The sequence below is a fragment of the Talpa occidentalis genome, unplaced genomic scaffold, assembly GCF_014898055.3.
Source record: "Talpa occidentalis isolate TD23 unplaced genomic scaffold, MPIMG_talOcc4v2.1 talOcc4.6, whole genome shotgun sequence".
Taxonomy (NCBI): domain Eukaryota; kingdom Metazoa; phylum Chordata; class Mammalia; order Eulipotyphla; family Talpidae; genus Talpa; species Talpa occidentalis.
The window spans coordinates 122,732,659-122,755,072 of record NW_023604972.1 but is presented as its reverse complement, the minus strand read 5'-3'; the positions used below and the strand labels follow the sequence as shown (position 1 = coordinate 122,755,072).

Here is a 22,414-nt window from a genome sequence, read left to right as displayed (position 1 = left end):
AGAGATTTCTGATTATAAATCACAATATCACAGGTGACCTTAACATTCACCAAGACAGGCCATGTGAAGGGAGGGTGTAGTGAACCCTGCTCAGGCCTTTTTGCTTCTCATCTCTCGCCTCTGGTCTCTCAATGGCCTGTGAGCACCTGTTCCTTTTTTTAAGTGCCAAAAGGTGTGAGAATGCAGACGCTCCCCCTCTTCCCAGGGAAGCCACTTCATGCTGAGGCATGACCTGATGCCCTGCAACCTCACCACTCCATTCACCACCTCTGCCCTTTGGTTATGTGGGTCCACCTCTTCTCCATTTCTTTACCATCCTTTAGGTTCCTCTGGGTCACCCCCTCATATTCTCCAAAGTGTGGCTCTCAGATACAATTTTCTTTTTGGCCATCATGCTGGGCCCTCCAGCTTTCATGTACATGACCACCCAACAAGCTGCCTTGTGTCTGGGTCTGTGCCCCAGACCTTACCCTTAACCGTCCCTGACCTCCAGTCATGCCAGATACCTAGGGACAGCTGCTTCCTCTTGACCCTGGAGTCTGCTCTACCTGTCTTTCCACTTCCAGCCATGGATCAAACAAACCACCCTTAGCTCCCTCCCTGCCTAATGGGTCCAGTGAAAAATCACATGACACCACCAAATGGTTTCTTTATGGGGTTATAATTCCTACTCTCAGCTGAACCTTCAGAACTGCTTGAAAACCCTGTTACTCATTTCAAGAGGGTTTCCTTTCTCATTTCCCCCCAGGAGTTACTAGGAACATTAGCTGTTGGGAACATTTTTCAGGTTTCTTAGCCCACCATTGACCCCCTGTCCTGTACTCCTGCTGGCTGAAGAAAACTGAAGCCATAAAACACGAACCTGTCTCCCACATCGCTATGCTCACCCTCCTCTTTACTATCTCGGAGGCAGGACCGACCCTGATTTACAAAGATTAGCCTTCTGCCTGAGTTGAATCCTCCATTCCACTTCTACCCCCTAGATTTTTTTCATCCATCTCTCTCACTGGTTTTTTTCGCTTGTCTTAGACTATAAACACATTAGAATCTTACTTATCCTAAAACGTTCTTTCATTGACCTTTAAGTCGAACTGCTCATTTAGCTTCCTCCTGGGAGAAATAGCTATTCTGTGCATTGGGTGACTTTACCATTTCTTAATTTCTATACCTCAGTTTCCTCACTCGTAAAATGGGCTACTGCTAGTACCTTCCTCATAGGGTTATTATTTAGATTTATTTGTGCTGTAGTGCAGTTCCTATTACTGTACATTTTTAGTTATTCTTGGTAGTAATAGTGTCTTCTCTGGGTTTTGATAAGATTAGCTCACAGCGCTGGTTTTCACTGAAAAAAAGTTAATGCATAAGTAGTTATTGGGTGTGTTTCTGTCCTCAGAAGGCTGTGAACTCCTTTAGGATCAAGATGACTTCATATCCATCGTTTGCATCCTAGGATATTGCATCATGGCTGATACAGATATAAACAAATGAGGGCTTGAACACAGTTGTTTTGGATGGAACCATTTTTTTCTCCCTAATGGGCAAAATTGGATCGACCTCTTCCCTGACCTAGCTCTGCTCCTGTGAGACAGTTTTTACCTCATGTGAATTTGTTTTTAAATATTGAGTAATATTTTAACATTGGTCAACATTGTCAAAGGAAGGATTATGGAGACTTTAAGTGCTTTTGCAGAGCAAAAAGGCATCAATTGGAAAAGGGTTTCATCATAGTGGCTTCCAAAGCAGAAGGAAGAGAAACAAAGCTGTTTAGTGGACAGCTCTGAATTGAATCCCTCCCGTCTGGCAGGCAGTGGGCGAGGGGCCAGGGGTGAGGGAAAGAGATGCTGGTCATTAGCCCTGCCCTGGAATTCCCAGTCCAGTGGAGGGCTCGGCAGACCTTTTAAGACACTTTAGGAATAAGAGCAAATTGCAGCTGTACCAAGTGCTGTAGACGAGAAGCATGGCTGAGCCTAACAAGGGCAACTGCTCTGGTCCAGCGGGATGGGTAGGGCAGACTAAGGGCAAGGTGGGCAGGGCAGAAGAACCAGCCCGTCTCTGTATAGGGGTGTTTATAATTATGTATTATGTCCATGATGCACCTTTCATGGTTTATGTGGATAAGATCTCAGCATCGCTGATGCTTCCATTGAAGGGAGGGTGATGGGTTCAGGGTCCATAGTAAAGATGATGTACCCTATATGTGCTTAAAACCTGAAATAAAAATGTAGGCAATGAGAAAACTCAGAACCCAGCATGTATCTGTTGAAGGAACGAACATTATGGAAAAGTCTTAATGAAATTGTGGGACTTGTTAAAAGTGATCAAATATTTATCTCACGATGTATTGGTCACTTTCTGGATTTTCATGGACACAAGGGATGACAGATAAGGCTCACTTGGAACAACTCACTATACTCTCTACAGCTTCCATTTTCAAGTTGTTGTATCTTGTTTTCTCTCTATTAACCAAAGTAATATTTACTGCGAGGTCTAGTTCATTATCTAATGAAAACCCGTTCCTACATGCTTAGCAAGTTGTCCCTTCCCTTGTGTCATTTTGCTCATTTTGCCATTCCATTAACAGCCTGTCTTGTGCTGTTAGCGTATTTCTCATGTTGCTGTATTTTATTGCTACAACCTAATAGAAAATGCAGTGAAAACTGCACCAGATTTGATGAATGAACATTCTGTGAATGAATGAATGTTGCGTCTACAGAATTCTCTTTATTACGTTGTAGCTTGAAGCTAGATGTCTAATAAGTACTAGCTGCACAGTCAACAGGAGAAAATATCACCCGGTCCTGAGGTCTGCCTGTTCCTTGTCCTCTGTCTAAAGCTATGAGGTGCATGCTTGTACTGGATTCTCTGAAGCCTTCCCAGTGAAAACACTGTCTACTTCAGCTGACTTTCATTTTAGCCATATAAATTATAAAGAGTCTGCTCTCCATAAACTAGACGAGTAATGCAATTTCCAAGGGTCATGTCTCAAACTGACTCCTCCAGATGACCGCTCAAGCAGGTCTTGCCACAGGGGATGTGCTGATTTGTGATGGTTGTTAGGGTTGGAGCATCTTCCCCAAGAAAATCAAAGAAACTCTTTCTCTTCCTGGATCGCTTCGTGCCACTGGATTGTTTTGGTTGGGTTGATGTATTCCAAAACTCAAACCTTCCCACTAGCCAGATGTCTGTGAAACTGACTTTTTCCACTGGTTTTTCAATTCCCAGTGATTTAACCAAAATAAAAGAAAATGATGCCATGTCTGGCCAAGGGCAGACCTCACCCATTGCCAAAACCCCGGTGTTCATCACATGGTTGACATGGTGTCTGCTATGCTCGAAGGAGCCAGACCAGTCTTTCAAAAGACCAGATTTCAAGGGAAAACTTTTAAGTAAGTGGGTGTCATTTGGAAATGATTTGATGAATAGGAATCTTACAGGCCAGCCATTGAAAATCTCCTTTGTGATATATTAGAAGGAATGTTTGGAGCCCATATGGAAGGTAAGGTCTGCCTTTCCACATGCTGCCCTTCATAGCTGACACATTACACATGTCTCCGGAGCGTAACATATGGCTTCCTGGACTCGCAAATGTGGCCTAATGGGTTCTGCTGAAATAGCGTCTGTTTAAACAGTCTCCTGGAAAAGTGAGCCATATTCAATAAAATAGCTAATTTCATGCCTGCGAATGTTTCTCTAGAGTCCTTTAAAATGTGGTTTTTAAGGAGTACAGTAGAAAATTTGCAAATTTAAATTTGCATGAAGATGTTATTTGCCCCCCAGAAGGGTGAGAGAGCCATGAGTCCTAAATTGTAAATATTAGAAGATTCATAGAACGTGAGTCATTAAGAAGAGTGCAGATCATCTTATTCAAGAAGAAGAATCACCATTTGGGGGGGTGCCCCAGATGCATTCATGTATGTAGTGTGTGTATTACATTGCATTCTCAAGAGAATTTGCAAGTAGGACTCTCCCCATTGTACAGATAAGGAAATGTGGATGATCCAGATGATCTGCGGTGACACCTGAGTGAGAGGTGGTAGACCTGGAATTTCAGAGCACTCAACTCTGAAGCACTGAATTTTTCTGCACTGAAAATTCTTAGCCTGAGTTTATGGATGGGCTGTGGGTAGGAGGTGAAGCTGAAGAACCTCTGAAATTGTATGTAAGCTTTTGTGTGTATGTGCACTATTCTGGAGAGTGTTCACAACTTCATCAGAGTCTTAAAAAGATTTAGGAAGCCTGCTAAGAGCCAGATTTCCGCACCAAGCCACCTTCACTTTAGAGATGAGGTAATAGCAAGAATGTAAGCCCCTGAAGGAGTGGACTCTCACTGATACTGAGCCACAGACTTATTTCTAAACTCTGTGTGCGTGTGCGTGTGCGTGTGTGTGTGTGTGAGAGACTGAGAGAGAGAGAGAGAGAGAGAGAGAGAGAGAGAGCGCACCAGACAGACAGACAGACAGAGACAGAGAGCGATAGCAGGGTGGGAGGGTGAGAGAGAGAGGAGATCACGTGTAATGAAAATTGTACAAAACAATGACCGGACCATGAATCTGGGCAGAATTTTCATGCTCCCAGTGTCCCTCCCCGATCACAGCCCATGCCCTCACCCCTCACCATATCCCTGACTTTATGGTAGCCTTGACCTTGTCTTTATAATGTACCCCCTGTGTCTGCAGCCCTGTACAACAGGGATCCAGTTTGTCTGTTCTCTTTTCACTTGCAGTCACGCCACTGTGTTTTTTGTGCCTTGCTCTTTGTGTCTTGCTTCTTTCACCATATTGTTTTTCTCCATCCACGGGGTTACATGTCATTATAGTTTGTTCATTTTCATTATCACGTGGTAGTCTATTGTTTGATTATATTGTAGTTTATTTATTCATCTTCTGTGATTGGATATTTGAATTATTGGTAATTGTTGCCTATTATGAGCATTGCTTTCTTTAATGTTCTTAGACACAGGTGCCACATGTAACTACTAAGGAAATCTTAACATTTATTATTAAGCTTTTGTGAGAGACAACCTGTCTAGTTGCACAAGGAAAAAGTAAAGAATGACTCTCTTCTCCGCTCCTCTCCAACTTCCTTAACAACACCTCGTGGAGAAAGAAACTCCTTTCCAGTACAGTGTGGTTCGCCTCAGCCTAGATTCCTGTCCCAAGACTAGCAATAGAAACAGGAGAGTACTTGCCAGTCCCAGGCGCCGTACCAGAACCAGGGATGCAGACTGGGCCTGGCGGGGGTCTGCTTGTTTAACAAGTATCCTGGTCATACTCAGGACCAGGAGACCCTCAGTTCGCCCTCATGAATTTGTAAGTCTTGCCTCCCTGGTTGTGAAGAGATTTGAAGAAAATCTTCCCATGATTGAAATCTTGGAAAATTTTGCCTTAGAAAAGTTAAGGGAGTTGAATTTATTTAATCGGTAAATTTTTTTTTTTTAAATTCTGAAGGATGATTAATTATTTGCAAAACCACAAAAGCATTTTAATAAACAAAAAGACAAACATTTGCTGTGTCAGGAGAGATTTAGGTTAATGAAGAGATGAACCTCCAGCTAAAGTCAGCCAAAAGCGTTGAGCATTTGCCTGGCACCACAGGGGTAAGAAATAAAGGCTGTTGTCAATGCCTGCAGGGAACTGAAGACCCAGAGACAAAAAAGGAGCACACACTGAGCTTTCCAACAAAAGCCAGGACGCGATATTTCATGAAGTCTAGACTGTGGGCTTCAGTCGGGATGAGTAGGCGGCCCTCGGGGACAGGATGAAGGAGAGAAGCAGAGAGAGGTCATCAGGAAAGGCTGGAGAGAGCCTGCCCGGCTTGAATGAGCTTTCCAAGTTAGCCTGTTCACGGATGACAAGCGCGTTCTAAAGCAGTGGCATCCGAAATCTTTTATTGTGATTCCCCATAAGAGATATATTTTCTATCATCACCCGCTGTGCCCTTACACAATAGACAAAAGTTTTCTGAAACATTTAACTTTATTCACTATGATACATCTGATGTGTTCTGTTGTTGTAGAAATGAATTCTAGCCTTTTACCCAGGCAGAGGAAGAACAAGCGGTACTTCAGGAATGGTGAGGTCAGGAGAAGCTTTGTCACTCATGCATGAGGTCCCAGACCTGGGGAGCCCCATAAGGTCTGAGCACCCATTTAAAGACCAAGGGTTCCTTTTATACACAACTGTGTCCATATCTGTTACATGGATAACATCGTTTTTCAGCAGGCACAACCATTGCTGCAAAGTCCCCAGACAAGGGGGGCAAGACATGGGGGGAAAGATGCAGGCATTCAGGGATGGCCTTGGAGAGAGAGACCAGCTTGGCCAGCTGCCCGACCTTGTAGATAAGAGTGCTGAGGCCCTGGCCATGAATCTCGAAAGGGAAGGAGCTGTAAGTCAGCAAACTTGTTGATTATGCCTGTGTTGGAGTGTTCATTGCACCTGGGCTGGAAGTTCTGCTGGAATCTTTATTATATTCATTTGCTCAATGATATATTTTCGCTTCACTTTTTTTTTTATTTCATTTAAAAAAAATGGTGGCTTAACCCAACAATAGGTTGAAAACACAGAGTTTAAGTCTGATGGATGGAGGCCCATCTGGCGGAGGGCATTTTCCTTGGGCAGTGGTGAGGAGAGGATATTGTTATTGTGTTGGTAGTCTCAGAAGCCTCCCCCAGTTCTGGATTCTGGATGAGTTACTTTGGGATGTCATGGCAAAAATTCAGACTTCACCTGTTCTATGATCCACTTATGAAAAACTCTTCTTACACCAAAATGTGTGGGATTTTTCTTTACACCAACAGCTAATTCTTCAGCTCTTCCTACACCAATTGGGTGTCCAGCAATTCAATTGAATCCTGATTATGAATGAGCCAGAGTTAGCATCAGACCCCACAGGTAATAGGCTCAGCCCCACAAAGCTGATTCACTTCAGATGTCAATTGCAAGTCCTGGGCCTCCCATCCTTCTGAAAAACCAGCTGTGAAGTTTGGAGGATCCCAAACCACTCAGGTTCAATAATTTGCTAGAATGACTCAAAAAAAAAACCTCAGGAAGGCACTTTACTTATTACCACTACCAGTTTATTATAAGGGCTACATTCAGAACAGTGAAAAATGCTTCGGACAAGGTATAGGGGGGAGGCAGTATTCCCAGAACCTCGTATTTACTAAACCTGGACACTCTCTCAGCCCAGTAGGTAAGTTGGGCAACTTTTTTGAGTTTCCAGAAACTAGGCAGGATTGATTAGATCTTTGGCACTTGACTTAATCTCCAGCCTCTATCTCCTCCCAGGAGTTGGGGGTAGGGCTGAGAGTTCCGACCCTCTAATCGCTGCTTGGTTCCTCTGGCAACCAGCCCCCGTCCTGAAGCCATCTAGGGGCTTCCTGCCACCAGGCACCTCATTAACATAAACTCCACAGTGGTTGAAAGGAACTTCTTAGAAATAACAAAGCACTTGGGAAATCCCGGGAGTTTTGGGAGCTTTTCTGCTGAGAACCAAGGACAAAGGCCAAATGTACAATTTTTATTACAGTATAATATCACAGCTCAGTTATCTAAGCAGCCCTATCTTTGGGCAGGAGATGTACAAGATGACTTTCTAGGATTCATTTTGATGCTTCATTTCAATTTAGTACCAATCCGCAGAGGACTGCAAGTTGGGGAGAGAAATTTGCCTCTTGCACCCTAAGAGCTATGACATGAGAAGTGTTTATTAGACACGCGTTTGTCTCCTTTTGTGATTGGCTGTGAAATTTTGGGTATAGAATGTGGCACTGGATACAATAAATAGGAAACAATATAGTAAATGTCTCCTTGGGCAGTTTTAGAATTAACATATTTATTAAATATTTTTGTGTGTTTAGGATAAACAAATAAATGTTTTCAGTATTTTTGTGTAGATAGTCATTATCTCTGCCTCAACTGCACTAAGAGAAAAGAGACCTCTGGCTTTTGCATCTAAAAGAGACTCTAGACCAAAGAATTTTAGAATTTAAAGGTCCTGCCATAGAACTTGTCCTCCAAAGAGTAGGGGAGGGAGATATCTTTCTCACTGTGTTGTATAAAATTGAACTCCCTAAAAGTCCACATGTAACTAATTTTAGGGAGCCCCTCCAATCAGATTTTTCTACCCCAGAGTTGAGTGCCTTGGAGACACTGCAAAGGGAAATCCTTTCACGTGGCCTCTCTTTGCTAAAGTGCTTTCAGTCCTGTCCTCTGAGATTTAATATCCTTTTGATCTTCCCAATCCAGTTTTAATTTGGTCCCTTGAAGTTCTGGAAGGATTTTAAAAGACAACACTAATATTGTAGTGTTGGGATAATGTTAAGTTGGAATAGTTGGTCCTAAATGTACTTCTGTAAACTTTTTTGTTTTGCTTTGGCTTGTAAAAATGCAGTATAGAGTAAATAAAATACAGTCTGTTATTTTGGTATTTGCTGCATTTTGTTGTTAAGTAAACTTTCTAGTCTACTAACAAGTGTGTCAGGGACAGTATTTTTATTATGTTCTCCTTCACTAGGCAGCCTGATTTGTAATTTAAGATAAAACCTGATGTCTGTGAGTAGGTTGATGGTCATTGCAGAAGCATGGATGACCTTGGCCTGGACACATTTTCACTTTGGAGGAAACATTTAGAGGACTGTGGTGTAGAGCTGCACTGTTCTCTAGGATAGCTACTAGATACTGGCACTTAAAGTCTAGAATTAAAGTTAAAAGTCCCATTGCTCAGTTGCACTAGCCACATTTCTGTGTTCAAAAGTCACATGGGGCTAATGCAATATTGACAGTTTGGGCTAGAAAACTCTTTGTTGGGAGAGGAGACTGTCCTGTGCATTGGAGGATCTTTAGCAGGATCTCTGCCTTTCACAGTATTTGGGTCAAAATCAGGGCCTAGGAACAGGCCAGAGAGTGGCAATAAAAGTAGACCAAGAATTGTGTGTCTATAAGCCCTCAGGTAACTGTTGAACTGTTGGTCATTTTTGATTCTGTAAAATAGTAGGTCCAGTGAGCTGTGGATCAGGTCAAAGGCCAGTGTTCTGAGGAGCCAGCTGTTGAGTTTCACTAGAAATAAGCTAATGTGTAAACTGACCTCAAGGTCTTTTTAAGTTGCTTCATTTCAAGTCAGTTGAAAGAACTAATTCTGTTTCAGAGTTTGCTGACAAGCCTCTATTCCACTGAACTGTTGATGTTTCCTTTTGGGAAACCACCCTTCTTGGTTGTTCCAGTTGGGAAGGGGAAGGTATTTTTAACATTGTCCATTTGGGGGCAGGTGTCGCTTTCCAGGTGTGGGCCGAGAGGGCTGTCAGTCAACGTGGCCATGACCGTGGGGTTGCTCATGAGCTCTGTGTCTCCCCCTTGCTCCACAGACCAACGAGTGGAACAAGAACGATGACCGGCTGCTGCAGGCTGTGGAGAATGGCGATGCAGACAAGGTTGCCTCACTGCTGGGCAAGAAGGGGGCCAGTGCCACCAAACACGACAGCGAGGGCAAGACTGCGTAAGCTAAAAAGTTTTGTTCTAAATCTGCAGTGTTCTCTGCAATCCTGTGTATCCATGGGGAATTCCACAAGAGCCTTTCAAGGGAAAGTCCTTGAAAGGGACTTTGTGAGATTATTGTCCACCTACCCCCATGTTAAAATATCTAAGAGGACATTTTACTTTATTTTTTGGGAGACTCTAACACTTTATTTAATAACACACTGGCTTCATTGGTAATTTTTTTTTTTACCATCCAAACCATGTACTTATTTATTTATGTGTGTATTTGTATTGACATAACGTTGGTATATGATACTGTGTATTATTCAGAGGTACAGGGTCACATCTCTTCAGAGATATATTCTAATCTAATAATAGTTCCTTTCTCTTCCTAGTTTCAAATTACACATGGGTTTTAACCTAGAGGTCTCAGCAGAGAAGAAATAGAACCAGGATTATAACCAATTATTAGGTGGCAAATGAATTCTATCCTAGATTAGAAACAGCATAAAAAAGAACGTAATTTTTCCCATAACTCTCAAACCTTGCTCTTTGAAAACCTCTTTCTTAATACAGAAATTCCATGGGTACTATGAATTTAAGATTTGCCATATGTGATTTTCTTGCCCAAAACTTCATTGTTTTATAACTAAAGCTAGATATTCAATTAAGCATTTGTGTGTGTGTATGTATTATGCCCATCCTTTCCCTGGTTGTGTTTTAGAATCATCATTGACTTTGGGGCCTGTTCTGATCCAGACCGTATCACTTCTGTCATCTGTAAACCTCAGTTTCTTCATTGCAAAATGGAGATGACAGTATTTAATTGCCAGGGTAATTCTGTGTCTATAGAACAATATGGTAATGCTGGTTGGATGCCCCAGCAGCAGACTTTGAAACTAAGTCCTAGGTACAAGTAAAATTTCTATAACTGGTGATCTAGAATCCAGCACTGAAAAGGAACCAAGCCCATATAGGCATGATATTGACAGGTGACTCCCATGGGCATCTGGGACTCATTCCCACTGAGAACCTCCAGGAACCTGTTCAGACTTAGAGCAGGGGGTGGCTCTTTGTAAATAAAGTTTTACTGGAACATAGCCCCAGCCATTCATTTAGCATTGTCCATGGCTGCTTTTGCGCTGCAAAAACAGACTTGAGTTATTAAGACAGACTGTATTGTCCACAAGACCTAACATATTAACTATCTGACCCTTTATACAATTTGTTTGCTTACCAACCATGTAGGACGCAGAGTTATCCCACCCAGGGAGTAAGGAAACTGGGGTATCTATTCATGATCTCCTGTTTCTCCAAGGTTGAGTGGAACCTGTAAGCCCATAATGCTCACGGCCTGGTGCCATATGTAACGAGTTAGCCCAACACCTAGCCCGCAGGGGACATAAAACCAGCTCCCTTCCCTTCTTATTCTAGAGTGGTGGTCTTCATCCTACCACTTTCTGCATTAGAGTCACTTGGGGTCAAAATATTCATGCATGTCCACCCCAGATATTCTGAATAATTTGCTCTGGGGAAAGATCCAGGAATCATTGTTTTTTAATGTACCCCATTGTAGTTTCAACCAGAGAGAACCATCATCTACAAATTAGATTAACTCTTGATGGAAGGATAGATAGTGAAAATAATAGACAAATTATAAGGAGATCGTTGAGCATCAAATTTTGGCAGATTTTGCCAATTAAATCTCTTCCCAGTACCATCCACTGGATCCTACTTTGCTTTAGGAACCACAAGACAGCTGAGTGGGGCTGAGCTCTCAATAGAGACCAGGCCAGTCAGCCTTAAAGGGAATAGGGGAGCCTTCTTACCACAGTTGGCTGGGTCCTCTCTGCCTAAGTCCTGGGTTGAGCCCACCACATCAGCCTCAGTTTGAGTTTTCACCTTGGCAGAGGCTTGTCTCAGCATGGGGGAGGGCCATCGCCCTGTGGAAATCTGATTTGATAGTCAGGACTCCCAAGCAGCTGGTGGGCTTTGGTTCTTGGCTAATATTAGATTGAGTCACTTACCTACCAACCTCTGGGTTGCAGTGTGACTCTGCTCTTCACCATAGCAAGGATGTCATCATGTCTGTGGCTCAACTTGCAGTAAGATACCCCATGCATATTTGTTGTGGAGGATTACCTTTTCATGGGGCCCTGTTTGAACTCAGTGCAATCTGAGCTACAGTGGCAGAAGTCACCCTCCAATTTGTCCTGGGATTTATTTTTGGTGATGGACATGGCATTAGGCGCTACTCTTTTACTCCACAGTTTGCTTGACTCCTACACCTTCCAGTCCAGCTTTGCAGACATCTGCATGAGGCAGCTTATTAATAGCCATCCCAGAAAAGAGGGCAATAAGTGTTTCTGATAGTTTGGGTCCAGATTTTTTAAAAAGTAGATAATAATTTAGATTAGCCACAGTTGATAGCACCTAATGATTTTGTACTTTTTGCTAATAAGTATTTTCTATTCTCTTTTTATTGTGGTAAGATATGCATACTGTAAAATGTACCACTTTAGCTACTTTAAGTGGGCCCCCACTCTCTCACCTCTGGAAACCTGCTCTTCCATAACTGCTGAATCTAATCTGGGCATTGCTGCCCCAGTGCATCTGTATCTCCCTCACACTGGAAGATTTTTCTCAAGCTTTGGAGACTTTTGTTCTTGTTCCTCCCACACACATTCGATTGGGCAGCATGTGAACTGGTTGTTTCCTCAGCGCAGCTCTGAATGGGACAGACCTGCACAGTGTCCCCTCTAGACCTCCTGGCTGCCTTGGCCCCATGGAACATCCCCCAGGCAGGTGTTTGTTTGTGGATGTATGTGGAATGGTTTGATTGGTCCCCAAAGAATCAGACCAGATCACACACTTAAAAGTACCTGGCCTCCTTCTCTGCCTGCTCATTTAGATTTACTCTGCGATTTATACATCTTCACATCAAAATTAAGGTGGAGGCCCATGTTCTAGTGAGCTTTTATGATAACACATTTTGTCACTTTACTCAGTAACGTGTAATGTTTCCCTGTTACGCAGCCTTGAGTTCTGGCTGCCTTTCAAGTTGGCTTTCAAGGTCCTTCTGGCCTTGCCCTTACTTATGTAAATGTTCTCTTACATTTGCTTCTCCTGGAGGTGGGGTTTTCTGCTCTCTGCCCTTCCCTCATGTTAAGAGCACCCCAATAATTGCTCAGGTTCTATGTCCAGTACAGAGGCCTTCTTCCCTTACATTCTCAGTCCACTTTTATTTTTCATCCCTTTGAGATACTAGAATTTTGACTTAGAACTTGATGGATGTCATGCTAAAGAGCAGGAACAACAGAAAAGTCTGCAGCTTAAGAAAAATCTTAGCTTCCTGAGACTTGAATCCCTTACTAACCAGTAAGCTCCCTGGGGGCAAGTTCATGTGACTGGTCTTGTGGTGTTCACACTGTTCCCGGCACATATGAAGCATTTAGTCAGTACTTGTGGAAGTGACTCTTGAGCATGGTTTTTACGGAGAAACCACTCTCTCCTACAAACTTATGGCTGAATTAATTAGGGGTGAATTACTTGGGGATCCAAAGGAAAAGAGCCAACTGGTATATGAACATTACACCTCTGCTCTCCCAGCTGCTGGTGCAATTTTAGGATTCACCCTCACTGCCTAGAGAACCAGATGACCCAGAAAGTCCCAAAAATGTAGTGGCAAAGGCAGCCACCTCAGCTGACATTCTACAGAAACCTCCAGAAGCCAAAATCAATAATCAGATGGGTGGCTTGGTGGTCCTTCAAACTTCTCAGTTTCTTCCCAGAATATTGCCTTTAGAGAAAGATAAAAAATCATGTCTGAAAAGTGCTTCCCTGTAAAACAGATCTAAGAGAGGTTGAAAAAAGTAAAAGCAATGGAATGGCTGGAACTCATTTAGGAAAGAGTTAAAGAAGGGGGGTGTCATGGGTCAGAAAAGAACAAGATAGAGCAGGATGTAGTGTGGAGGCTGCAGGCTGTTGTTTATGGAGTCAGGCTTGGCTTCCTTGCCCATCTGTTCTCTTTCCACGGTGGAGGAGAGGAAGTGGGGGTTGCCATCGCCCTAAAACCTCTTACCATTCAACAGACTAATTGTTTCAAGATGGTTCCCCTACATTTGGATGTGCATTTAATTAAAGTTATGTGTTTGTCTTACGAACAACCAGACTAAATAAAATCACTGCTGGGACTGTAGTATTTGAAGAAATACCACCCAGGCACATGTGAATAGACTTACATATATATACATATATATACATATATATATATATATATATATATATATATATATATATATATACACACATGTATAGTCTGCATACATAGCCCACATTTCAGAAATCTGATCTTTTTGCCTTTGAAAGCCAAAAGAACTTGTGCAAGTATTTTTGGATGACTCCATGGCACTTAAATATAAATATAAAATGAAATGGAGGAGATAGATGTTGAATTCTGCAAATCGGTATAGTGAGGAACCTCCCTGGCTGGTGGCTTGTTGTCCTTTGTCTCTTCCTGTTTTCTCAGAATAGGGATATATATGGAATTTTATACCAGCAGTTCAGTCTTGGAAATCAAGTTATACCATCTGGTCCAGCTCTACTCACATACACCTGCCAAGTTACTGCATCTAAAACTGCTACAAACTTTATGTATAATTGCAGCCTCCTCTCTGCAAAATCACTTTCCTGACAAAATCACCTGCATCTTTCCTAAAATCTATTGATGTTTGATAGAGGGATAAACTTAAGGAAATAATTACTGTAGAGAATATGTACTCTGCTTTTGGACATCTAGATTTTTGAATGTGATATATAACCTGTGTTCATACCTTGCAAATGTGCCCAAATGTTTGTTTCATTGACCTACCAGTTAGGCAGTGCTCCTTACATGCCCAGTGTTCCAAGCTCTATTGTAAGCACATACATGAAAAAGAGGAAATCATCTCCTTGCCTACAAGACCCATAGCATCTAACCAAGAAATCAAGACCAATGGAAGTACTGGGGCATAATTAAGTGCCAAATTGTAAAATACTAGTGATAAGGGGTTCGAGATAGGGAGCACTGGATGAGCTATGAAATGCTTCCTGCCTGAGATGTGATGTGAGGTGGGCCTTGAAGAGTGGGTTGGGAGGATTTGCATGGGTTTATGGGAAGAGGAAGACAATACAGTGTTGGCAACTACATGAATAGAGACAGAAAGCAGAAAAAGCAATGACACCATGGTCACTATGGTTCTCACTTTACTTTCCTATTAAAATTACTTGGACAGTTTTAAAGGGTGCCACCCCCAGAAATTTACATTGAATTTGTGTAAGGGGTCAGTGTGGACACGTTTGTTTTTTAAACATTCAAGTTACTGGAATGATCAGTCCAGACTGAAAAGAATCACTGCACTAGGGACCCCATGAGAGGCCCCAGATGCCCCAAGTTTCCCAGCAGGTTCTACCCATGATTGATTACAGGGAGCTGAGGAAGGCCCTGGGAGTGCAGGTGATTTTTTTTCTGGCAACCAGTTTCTATTTCTTTTTTTTCTTTTTTAAAGATTTATTTATTTATACAAGCACTGGGTACAGTCAGAAGCGCGGGAGGGTGAGAGAATTCACCAGAGCCAGAGCGGGGAGCAGAGCAGGCAGAAGGACCGAAGCACACTGCTGAGGGGAGCAACGGGTGGCAGGAGAGGTCTGCGCACGATGTGGAACCCTTGCCCGTTGGCGGGGGATCGAACCTACAGAGGCTGCAGGCGGCTTTGCAGGCCAGCACTCAACCGCTGTGCCACGGGAGAGGCCCAACCAGTTTCTATTTCTGAAACTTTCTGAAGCCTCAGTCTGCAGTAGCAGGAGCCCCTATTATCCTGCTTTTGAAAGAGCTGAAGTCCAGCCACCCCACCTTTGCCTCGGGGCCTTTCTCTCTGGCCAGGAGGGTTAATATCCCCCCATTCCTGCAGCACAGGAGAATTTATTTTCCAGGCTTTTATAACTAGAAGCTATTAAGCAGCACCGCCTGCTTTCTCCTCAGATTGTAATGTGAGATGGGAATCCTGATATTTTAGTCCCGGCATTATTAGGATTGTCATACTGAAATATCCAGTGTGATGCTGGGTTGGCTTCATGAACTTTTGGAACTGAAAAAAGCCTCAGTGGTCATATGGACCAGGGGAACAAACAGGCCAGTGGATTTGAGTGACTTTATTGTCCCATATTTGGGGATGGCAGAGTTGAGACCAAAAACCAAAGAATATACACATTCAGTTCACACTTTTTCCTACTCTGCCAATGGACCTTAAAAAACATACACATCACCTAGGGGACTTGTTGAAACACATATTGCTGGGCTCCACCACCTCTCCCACCCCCCACTCCAAAGTCTAGGTAAGATCCTAAGAATTTGCATATCTAACAAGTTTCCATAGTGATGTTGATGCTACTGGTCTGAGGACCACACTTTGAGAACCACTATCCAATGGGATGTTGGGAAGCAAAATCTACCTTATAATAATAGAGCATACAGGACACAGCTGCTCTGAAACCTGCATTACAACCTGATAAAAACATGGCCGTGCCTGTTGATAAGTGTGCCTTGTTTAAGAAAACTCAAAGAGATTTTAGACCAAAAAACCAAATGCAAAACTTAAGATTTGCATCAGCTGACAAAATCATTTCTATGTGCTAGGATATTAGCAATAGGCCAGAGAAAGCTTCAGCCCTTGTGGAATGGACAGTCTATCAGGGCAGACAGACCATAAACACCTGATTCTTTAACATGACATCAGGCATGTGGAAGAAAATGAGGAGGACAGGGGCCACTTTGAATAAACCTGGGAAAAGAACATTTCTCTGAGCAGACACCTTCATCAGATTCCTGAGTGGAGTGAGGACCAACCCACGCACTTTTCTGGAACTGCCCTTCTGTGGCAGGCAAAGGCTATGAGGTGGGAGAGCCCTGGATGTGCACAGGGAACAGAGTTAGAGGTGAGCTCAGAGGGGAGCAAACTCCTCTTGTTTAGAAATGGGTGGGCCACCAGAAGGACTTGGTCTAAATACCTAATTTCCCTGCTTTGTTTTAGTGTGATTTAATCTTTTTTTCTCTTCAGAAATGTGTCTTATAAAAAAATTGCAATAAAAATGCAAATGATTTTAAGTGATTGGGAAAGGCTGAAGCTCTTATTTTTTGAAAGATTTATTTATTTATGCATACAAAAGCTGGGGTGTAGGCCAGAGGTGTAGGGGGGCAGGGGGAGAGGATTCACCAGAGACAGAGTGGGGAGCAGAACAGGCAGATCTGGTTGCCAGAAATACACTGCTGAGGGGAGCAGCGGGTGAGGCAGAAGAGGTCTGCTATGCCATGTGGGTAGCTCCCTGGCCAGGATTGAACTCCTGCTGCAGTGGCTTCCTAATGCTGAGACTTAACCCGCTGAGCCACCAGGGAGGCCAACGCTGAAGCTCTTAAAGGGCTGCAGGGAGGAGGGGGGGCTAGTTTTTATCATGAGTCTCACTAGTGACCCCTCTTTTGGAAAGAAAGGGCTTTGAAAAGGAGTGAAAGGAGACATGGGGATATTCAGGAGAAACAATCAGGGTAGTGAGTTCAAGTCCTGATCTTTAACATTTCCTGTCCTCTCTGAGCCTCCATGTCTATGAATTAAGGATGTGGATGTTTATCCTTCTGGAACCTTCTAGTACTCTAGGTTTCTGGACCTGGCTAGTGCTGTTAGCGTCTGCTTGTTTCTTTGTGTGGACATGGTGGTTTGTTTGACTTGGGGAATGAAAATTGGCTGCAGAGGCAAAGGAAGGAATTGGCGCTCAGATCTCGGCAACCTTTTACATTTTTTTTTTTTTTTTAAATAGAGGCATGTTTTATTTATTTATTTATTTGTTTGTTTGTTTGCTTGTTTTTTTGTTTATACGAGCACTGGGTACAGTCAGAAGCGCGGGAGGGTGAGAGAATCCACCAGAGCCAGAGCGGGGAGCAGAGCAGGCAGAAGGACCGAAGTACACTGCTGAGGGGAGCAGCGGGCGGCAGGAGAGGTCTGCGCGCCATGTGGGACCCTCCTTCGGTGGCTGGGGAGCAGGCGGGGATTGAACGGGCGCTGCAGAGGCTGCGGGCAGCTTTGCAACCCAGCGCTCAACCGCTGCTCCACCGGGGAGGCCCAACCTTTTACATTCTTGACCTTGTACTGCCAGCCCTTTGGGTACCAAGAGTAAAAGGACAAGAAAGAGTTTGGTTTGTGTGACATTTTCTGTGAATGAATATGCCTGAAAAAAATCAAAATCTTCTAAAAGTAGCCTTGCGAGTTTTTATTTCCCCCAAATATATGTTTCAGCTGGCAATCAGAAACCAGAAAGCTGGTGTTTGTTATGACTCTGAAAGATAGAACTTTCCAGGCCATCACTCATGGGCTTTTGAATAGCAACAGTTCAAGTCCCCTTTGGGTTAAGAGCCTTGAGAAATATCCCAGCCTTGTCCTGAGGTATTTATTTTGGGAAGATTTGCACAACTGGCTGAGTGGTTTTGTAGGAAATGAAGCCTCTGTTTGCTTCAGTGCTGGGACTACATTCCTCGCCTTTTGAGCTCCCTGGCAACCCTAATCTGCCCCAGTGAGAATCTGTGTTTGCTTTTTGGCCAAATACTTCCATTTTTGAGTTTAAACTTTGTTTTTTAAAGAGCAACACAGCCAGTTAAGTTATATTATATAATGTTTCACAGTTTGCAGAATGATTTGACAAACAGTGCAATTTCTCAGCTTGCTGGTCTGGAGCCAATTCTGTAGGGGGGAAACCAAGGTTAGAATCCAGGCTCCTTTGTAAGTTACTAAACTGCTTTGTGCCTCAGTTTCCTCCTCTGTGCCTGCATTTGCCATTGGGAATGGCAAAGGATTACTCCTCTGTAGGCTGATTGGGAGAGGTAAAGAATTAAAGCCTAACTAGTATTCTGTGTTTCCATAGATAAGCTGCTATTGTTATTGTTGGTTATTTCATTGCCTTAGACTTGGTTTGATGGAGAGGGAACTGACATTAAGTGCTCAGCCAGGCGGACTCAGCAACCAGCAGCATATCCTCTGGACCCCTGGCTCCTCCTCCTCACCTTCAGGCTGCTCCCAACTGCTATTTGAGGCTACTAGGGAGACCAATGAGTTGACTGTCTCTTTGGAGTCTGAGAGAGAGGGTACCACAAAACTCTTTAAGCACAGAAAACTTGGCATCTTTGCAAGTGACAAAAGTAGAGAACCCCCAAATATCAGTAAACAGCAAGGAGTAATGTAGCTTCATCTAAATTTTCAGGCTGCTCTGTTTGTGCCTTTCGTTACAGCTCTCTTGAAAGCCCAGCTGAGTTTTATAAGTAAACTAAACATTCCTATTATAATGAAACTTAAAACAGCATAGATTCCTTTTTTGTGGAACATATCCTCCAGATTGTTTTAAGACAAGGGGATTATATTTTCCAAAGAACTTTGAAACAGTGTGTGCCCTGGTAAAAATGATGGTGTGAGGTTCTCAGCCTCTCCTCCATTTTCCACCAGGCCTCTCAACGTCAGTGAGCATGCAGCTCAGCTGGGAAATTTGCAGATGCAAGTTTGGATTGAGTAGATGGGGGGTGGGCCCAAAAGCCTGTATTTCTAACAAACTCCTGGGCCTCGGACCATTCTGAGTTGCCAAGACTTAAGCCATTGAAGTGAGGTCACTTCAGCTGTGGGAGTCTGGAGAGTGCCCCCTGCTTTCCCCAGGCAGTGGCAAGCATCCCTGTCACTGGATCTGGGCTCAGAGGTGGATGAAAGCTTTTTCCACCCCTCCCTCCTTCACTGAATTCTTGACCCATCTCAGTGCAGACAGAAAGAAGCCAACAGAATCTCTTGTGAAGTATATTGCCATACAGACTCTTGAATGATATTTTTTGGCTTTAAAAGGAGAGGCCACGCTTTTTAATTAGAAGTCAGGCCCAAATGGAGACAAAGCCAAGGGATGTTCCTAATTTGTCTTGCATTTGCTCTTTTATATTTCTGGAAGGGGAAATTTCAGCCGATAATAACTGAAATAACTATCCCAAGTGTTCATTAAACAAGATGTGAATGTTTCTCCTCTGAAAATTTTAGGTTGTAATTAAAATTCTTATCTCTTAAATTAAAAATTGCTAGGCCATAGCAAGCCTTGGGTAGGAAATAGACAAATTAGAACTCTCGTATGTTGTTACTGGGAATGGAAAATAGTAGAGCAGCTTTCAAAACAGTGTCGCAATTCTTCTACGAGTTCAACATGATTACCAGATGGCCCAGCAATTCCACTCCCAGGCACATACCCACTAGAATTGAAAACATGTCCACATCAGCACTGGTGCAGGAATGTTTTGGCAACCTCATTCCTAATAACCAAAAAGTTGAAACTTTGAACCAAATGTCCATAATCAACACGTGAATAAGCAAAATGTATTCATACAATGAAATCTCTTTGAAGAATGAAGTCCTGATTTGTGCTACAGCATGGATGTGCCAGACACATAAGATCACACATGATTCTATCAATGCAATGCCCAGAACAGCAAGTCCATAGAAGGAGAAAGCACGTGAAGGTTTTCCAGAGAAGGCATGCAGATAGAGCATGGCTGCTACTGGATTCAGGCATTTTTTTCCAGGGATTTTTTTTAGGGTGATGAAAATGATCCAGAATTTGACAGTCATGTTGGTTGCACAGCTCTGTGGATATAGGAAAAACAACTGAGTTGTATGTTTTTAGATGGTGAGTTTTGTAGTATGTGAATTCTATCTCAATAAAAGGATTCAAATCTTATGTAGTTTCTTCAGTCTTTAACTTTTTTTTTTTTTTTTTTTTTTTTTTTTTTTTATAGAGGCATGCTTTATTTATTTGTTTGCTGGTTTCTTTGTTTGTTTTGTTTATACATGCACTGGGTACAGTCAGAAGCGCGGGAGGGCGAGAGAATTCACCAGAGCCAGAGCGGGGAGCAGAGCAGGCAGAAGGACCGAAGTACACTGCTGAGGGGAGCAGCGGGCGGCAGGAGAGGTCTGCGCGCCATGTGGGACCCTCCTCCGGTGGCCGGGGAGCAGCCGGGGATCGAACCGGCGCCGCAGAGGCCGCGGGCAGCTTCGCAACCCAGCGCTCAACCGCTGCGCCACCGGGGAGGCCCAGTCTTTAACTTTTTAAAATAGAGTTGTGTTTCAGCATTATACATTTGTGTTTAATGGTTTATCACATAATTTCTCAACCTTATCATTGGTGTTAAGATCATTTTTTTTAAAGATTTATTTATTTATGCATGTAAGAACTGGGGTACAGACCAGAGATGTGGTGGTGGGGGAGTGAGAGGTTTCACCAGAGACAGAGTGGGGAATAGAACAGCAGGCTGATTGAAATTCACTGCTGAAGGGAGCAGTGGGTGAGACAGGAGAGGTCTGCTTTGCCATGTGGGTTGCTCCCTGGCTGGCTGGGGATTGAACTCGTGCTGCAGTGGCTGCAGATTGCTTCATAGTTTAGTGCTTAACCCCTTGCGCCACCAGGGAGGCCCCCCATTTAGGTCATTGTTGTATGGAGCCATCCTGTGTGGAATATTTACCAGCGTCTCTGGCCTTTATACATTAGATGTCTGTAAAATTCACCTATACACACCTTCCACCTCAGTGAATAATCAAAAATATCTCCAGACATTGCCAAAGGTCCTGGGGCCAAAGGCAAAAATCATCCCCAGTTGAAAAACACTGATTTATCTTTAGTCTTCCTACTGAAAGTGAAGATCCATGTGGGCGGGGATTTTATTTTATTTACATGGGTTTCTCAGTGCTTAGAATAGTGGCTGGCACATATATACCCTAGTATCATGGTAAAGATAAGTGTGAATGAATGTATTTTGCTGTAACAGTATTTATTAAAATATCCAGTCTAAAAATATCAAAATTATCTCATGCCTAAGGTCGTCCATTGTCCTGGAATTAACATTATCGAGACTACTTGTCTATGCTTGGGGGTGGGGGGTTACTAAGCTACTGCTTTGACTCCCCCCATCAGCCCAATCTGCAGACTCCATCTAGAATTGTGCTTTTTGACCAGCCATGCAGGCCACGGGTTATTAGAGGCCACCAAACATGCCCTTACGTCATGTATGAGGGCACCATCTGCTCCCCGCAGATGCGTGTCTGCTCTTCAGATCTGGTTGCCCCCAAATCATCAAGTCACCTGGACTGCCGCCAATGAGGAAGCCTCCATTTATCATATTTGCATAAGAAAGGAAACCTATTCAATGCCATGTCCAAATCCAGGATCTGCCACTGACTGATCATGCTTTCCACACACCAAACCCAACTTTCCACTTGAGTATCCTATTAAAAGTTGGCTCTGCTTCTTGTTCAAATTCAGAGGCTAAATGCTAATGACTTGCTGCTGCCAAACCCCCACTATGGGGATTATCACTTCCGTGAAAGGTGCCAGAATGTTAGCAGCTCAAGTGTGAGATTTAGACAAGGCTGGACTTGGATGGCTTTTATATTAGCTGCGATTGTCTACAACTTTGTTCCTGAGTTTCCATTCACTGGCAAGGCACATAACTTTTTCCTCCCTCCTTCCCTCCCTCCTCTCTTTCTGTCTTCTTTCCTTTCTTCCTTCTTCCCTCTTTTATTTCCTAAGCAGTGGTGGTTCTGATTTAATTTTTGTTGGCCTATCTTTTCTGATCAGAGACAAATTCTTTTATTAAGCAACATGTCCCACATCCTGTGTCTTGTTTGTTTTATTGTGTGTGTGGTTTTTTTTTTGGGGGGGGTAAGGCTAAAATAATGGATAGTACTTAAGTGTTTACTACATGCTTTACATTTCATATATATATATATATATATATATATATATACTCTTTATTTCTCACAGCCCATTTTACAGATGTGGGGTCTGAGATGCCAAGAACTCTACCCAAGATCATGCACTTTCAAGTGGCAAAGCTCAGATTC

General features: G+C 43.1%; 1 protein-coding gene across 9 annotated transcripts in view; it reads left to right on the top strand.

The window, feature by feature from the left end:
* RAI14 (retinoic acid induced 14) overlaps window positions 1-22,414 on the top strand; it is a 129,040-nt gene that overhangs the window by 72,283 nt on the left and 34,343 nt on the right. For all 9 annotated transcript variants that reach the window (XM_037529201.2, XM_037529204.2, XM_037529203.2 and 6 more), the window contains exon 3: window positions 9,365-9,495. In XM_037529201.2, coding sequence (XP_037385098.1) covers window positions 9,365-9,495 — 131 coding nt within the window. The remainder of the gene's footprint in view (window positions 1-9,364; window positions 9,496-22,414) is intronic.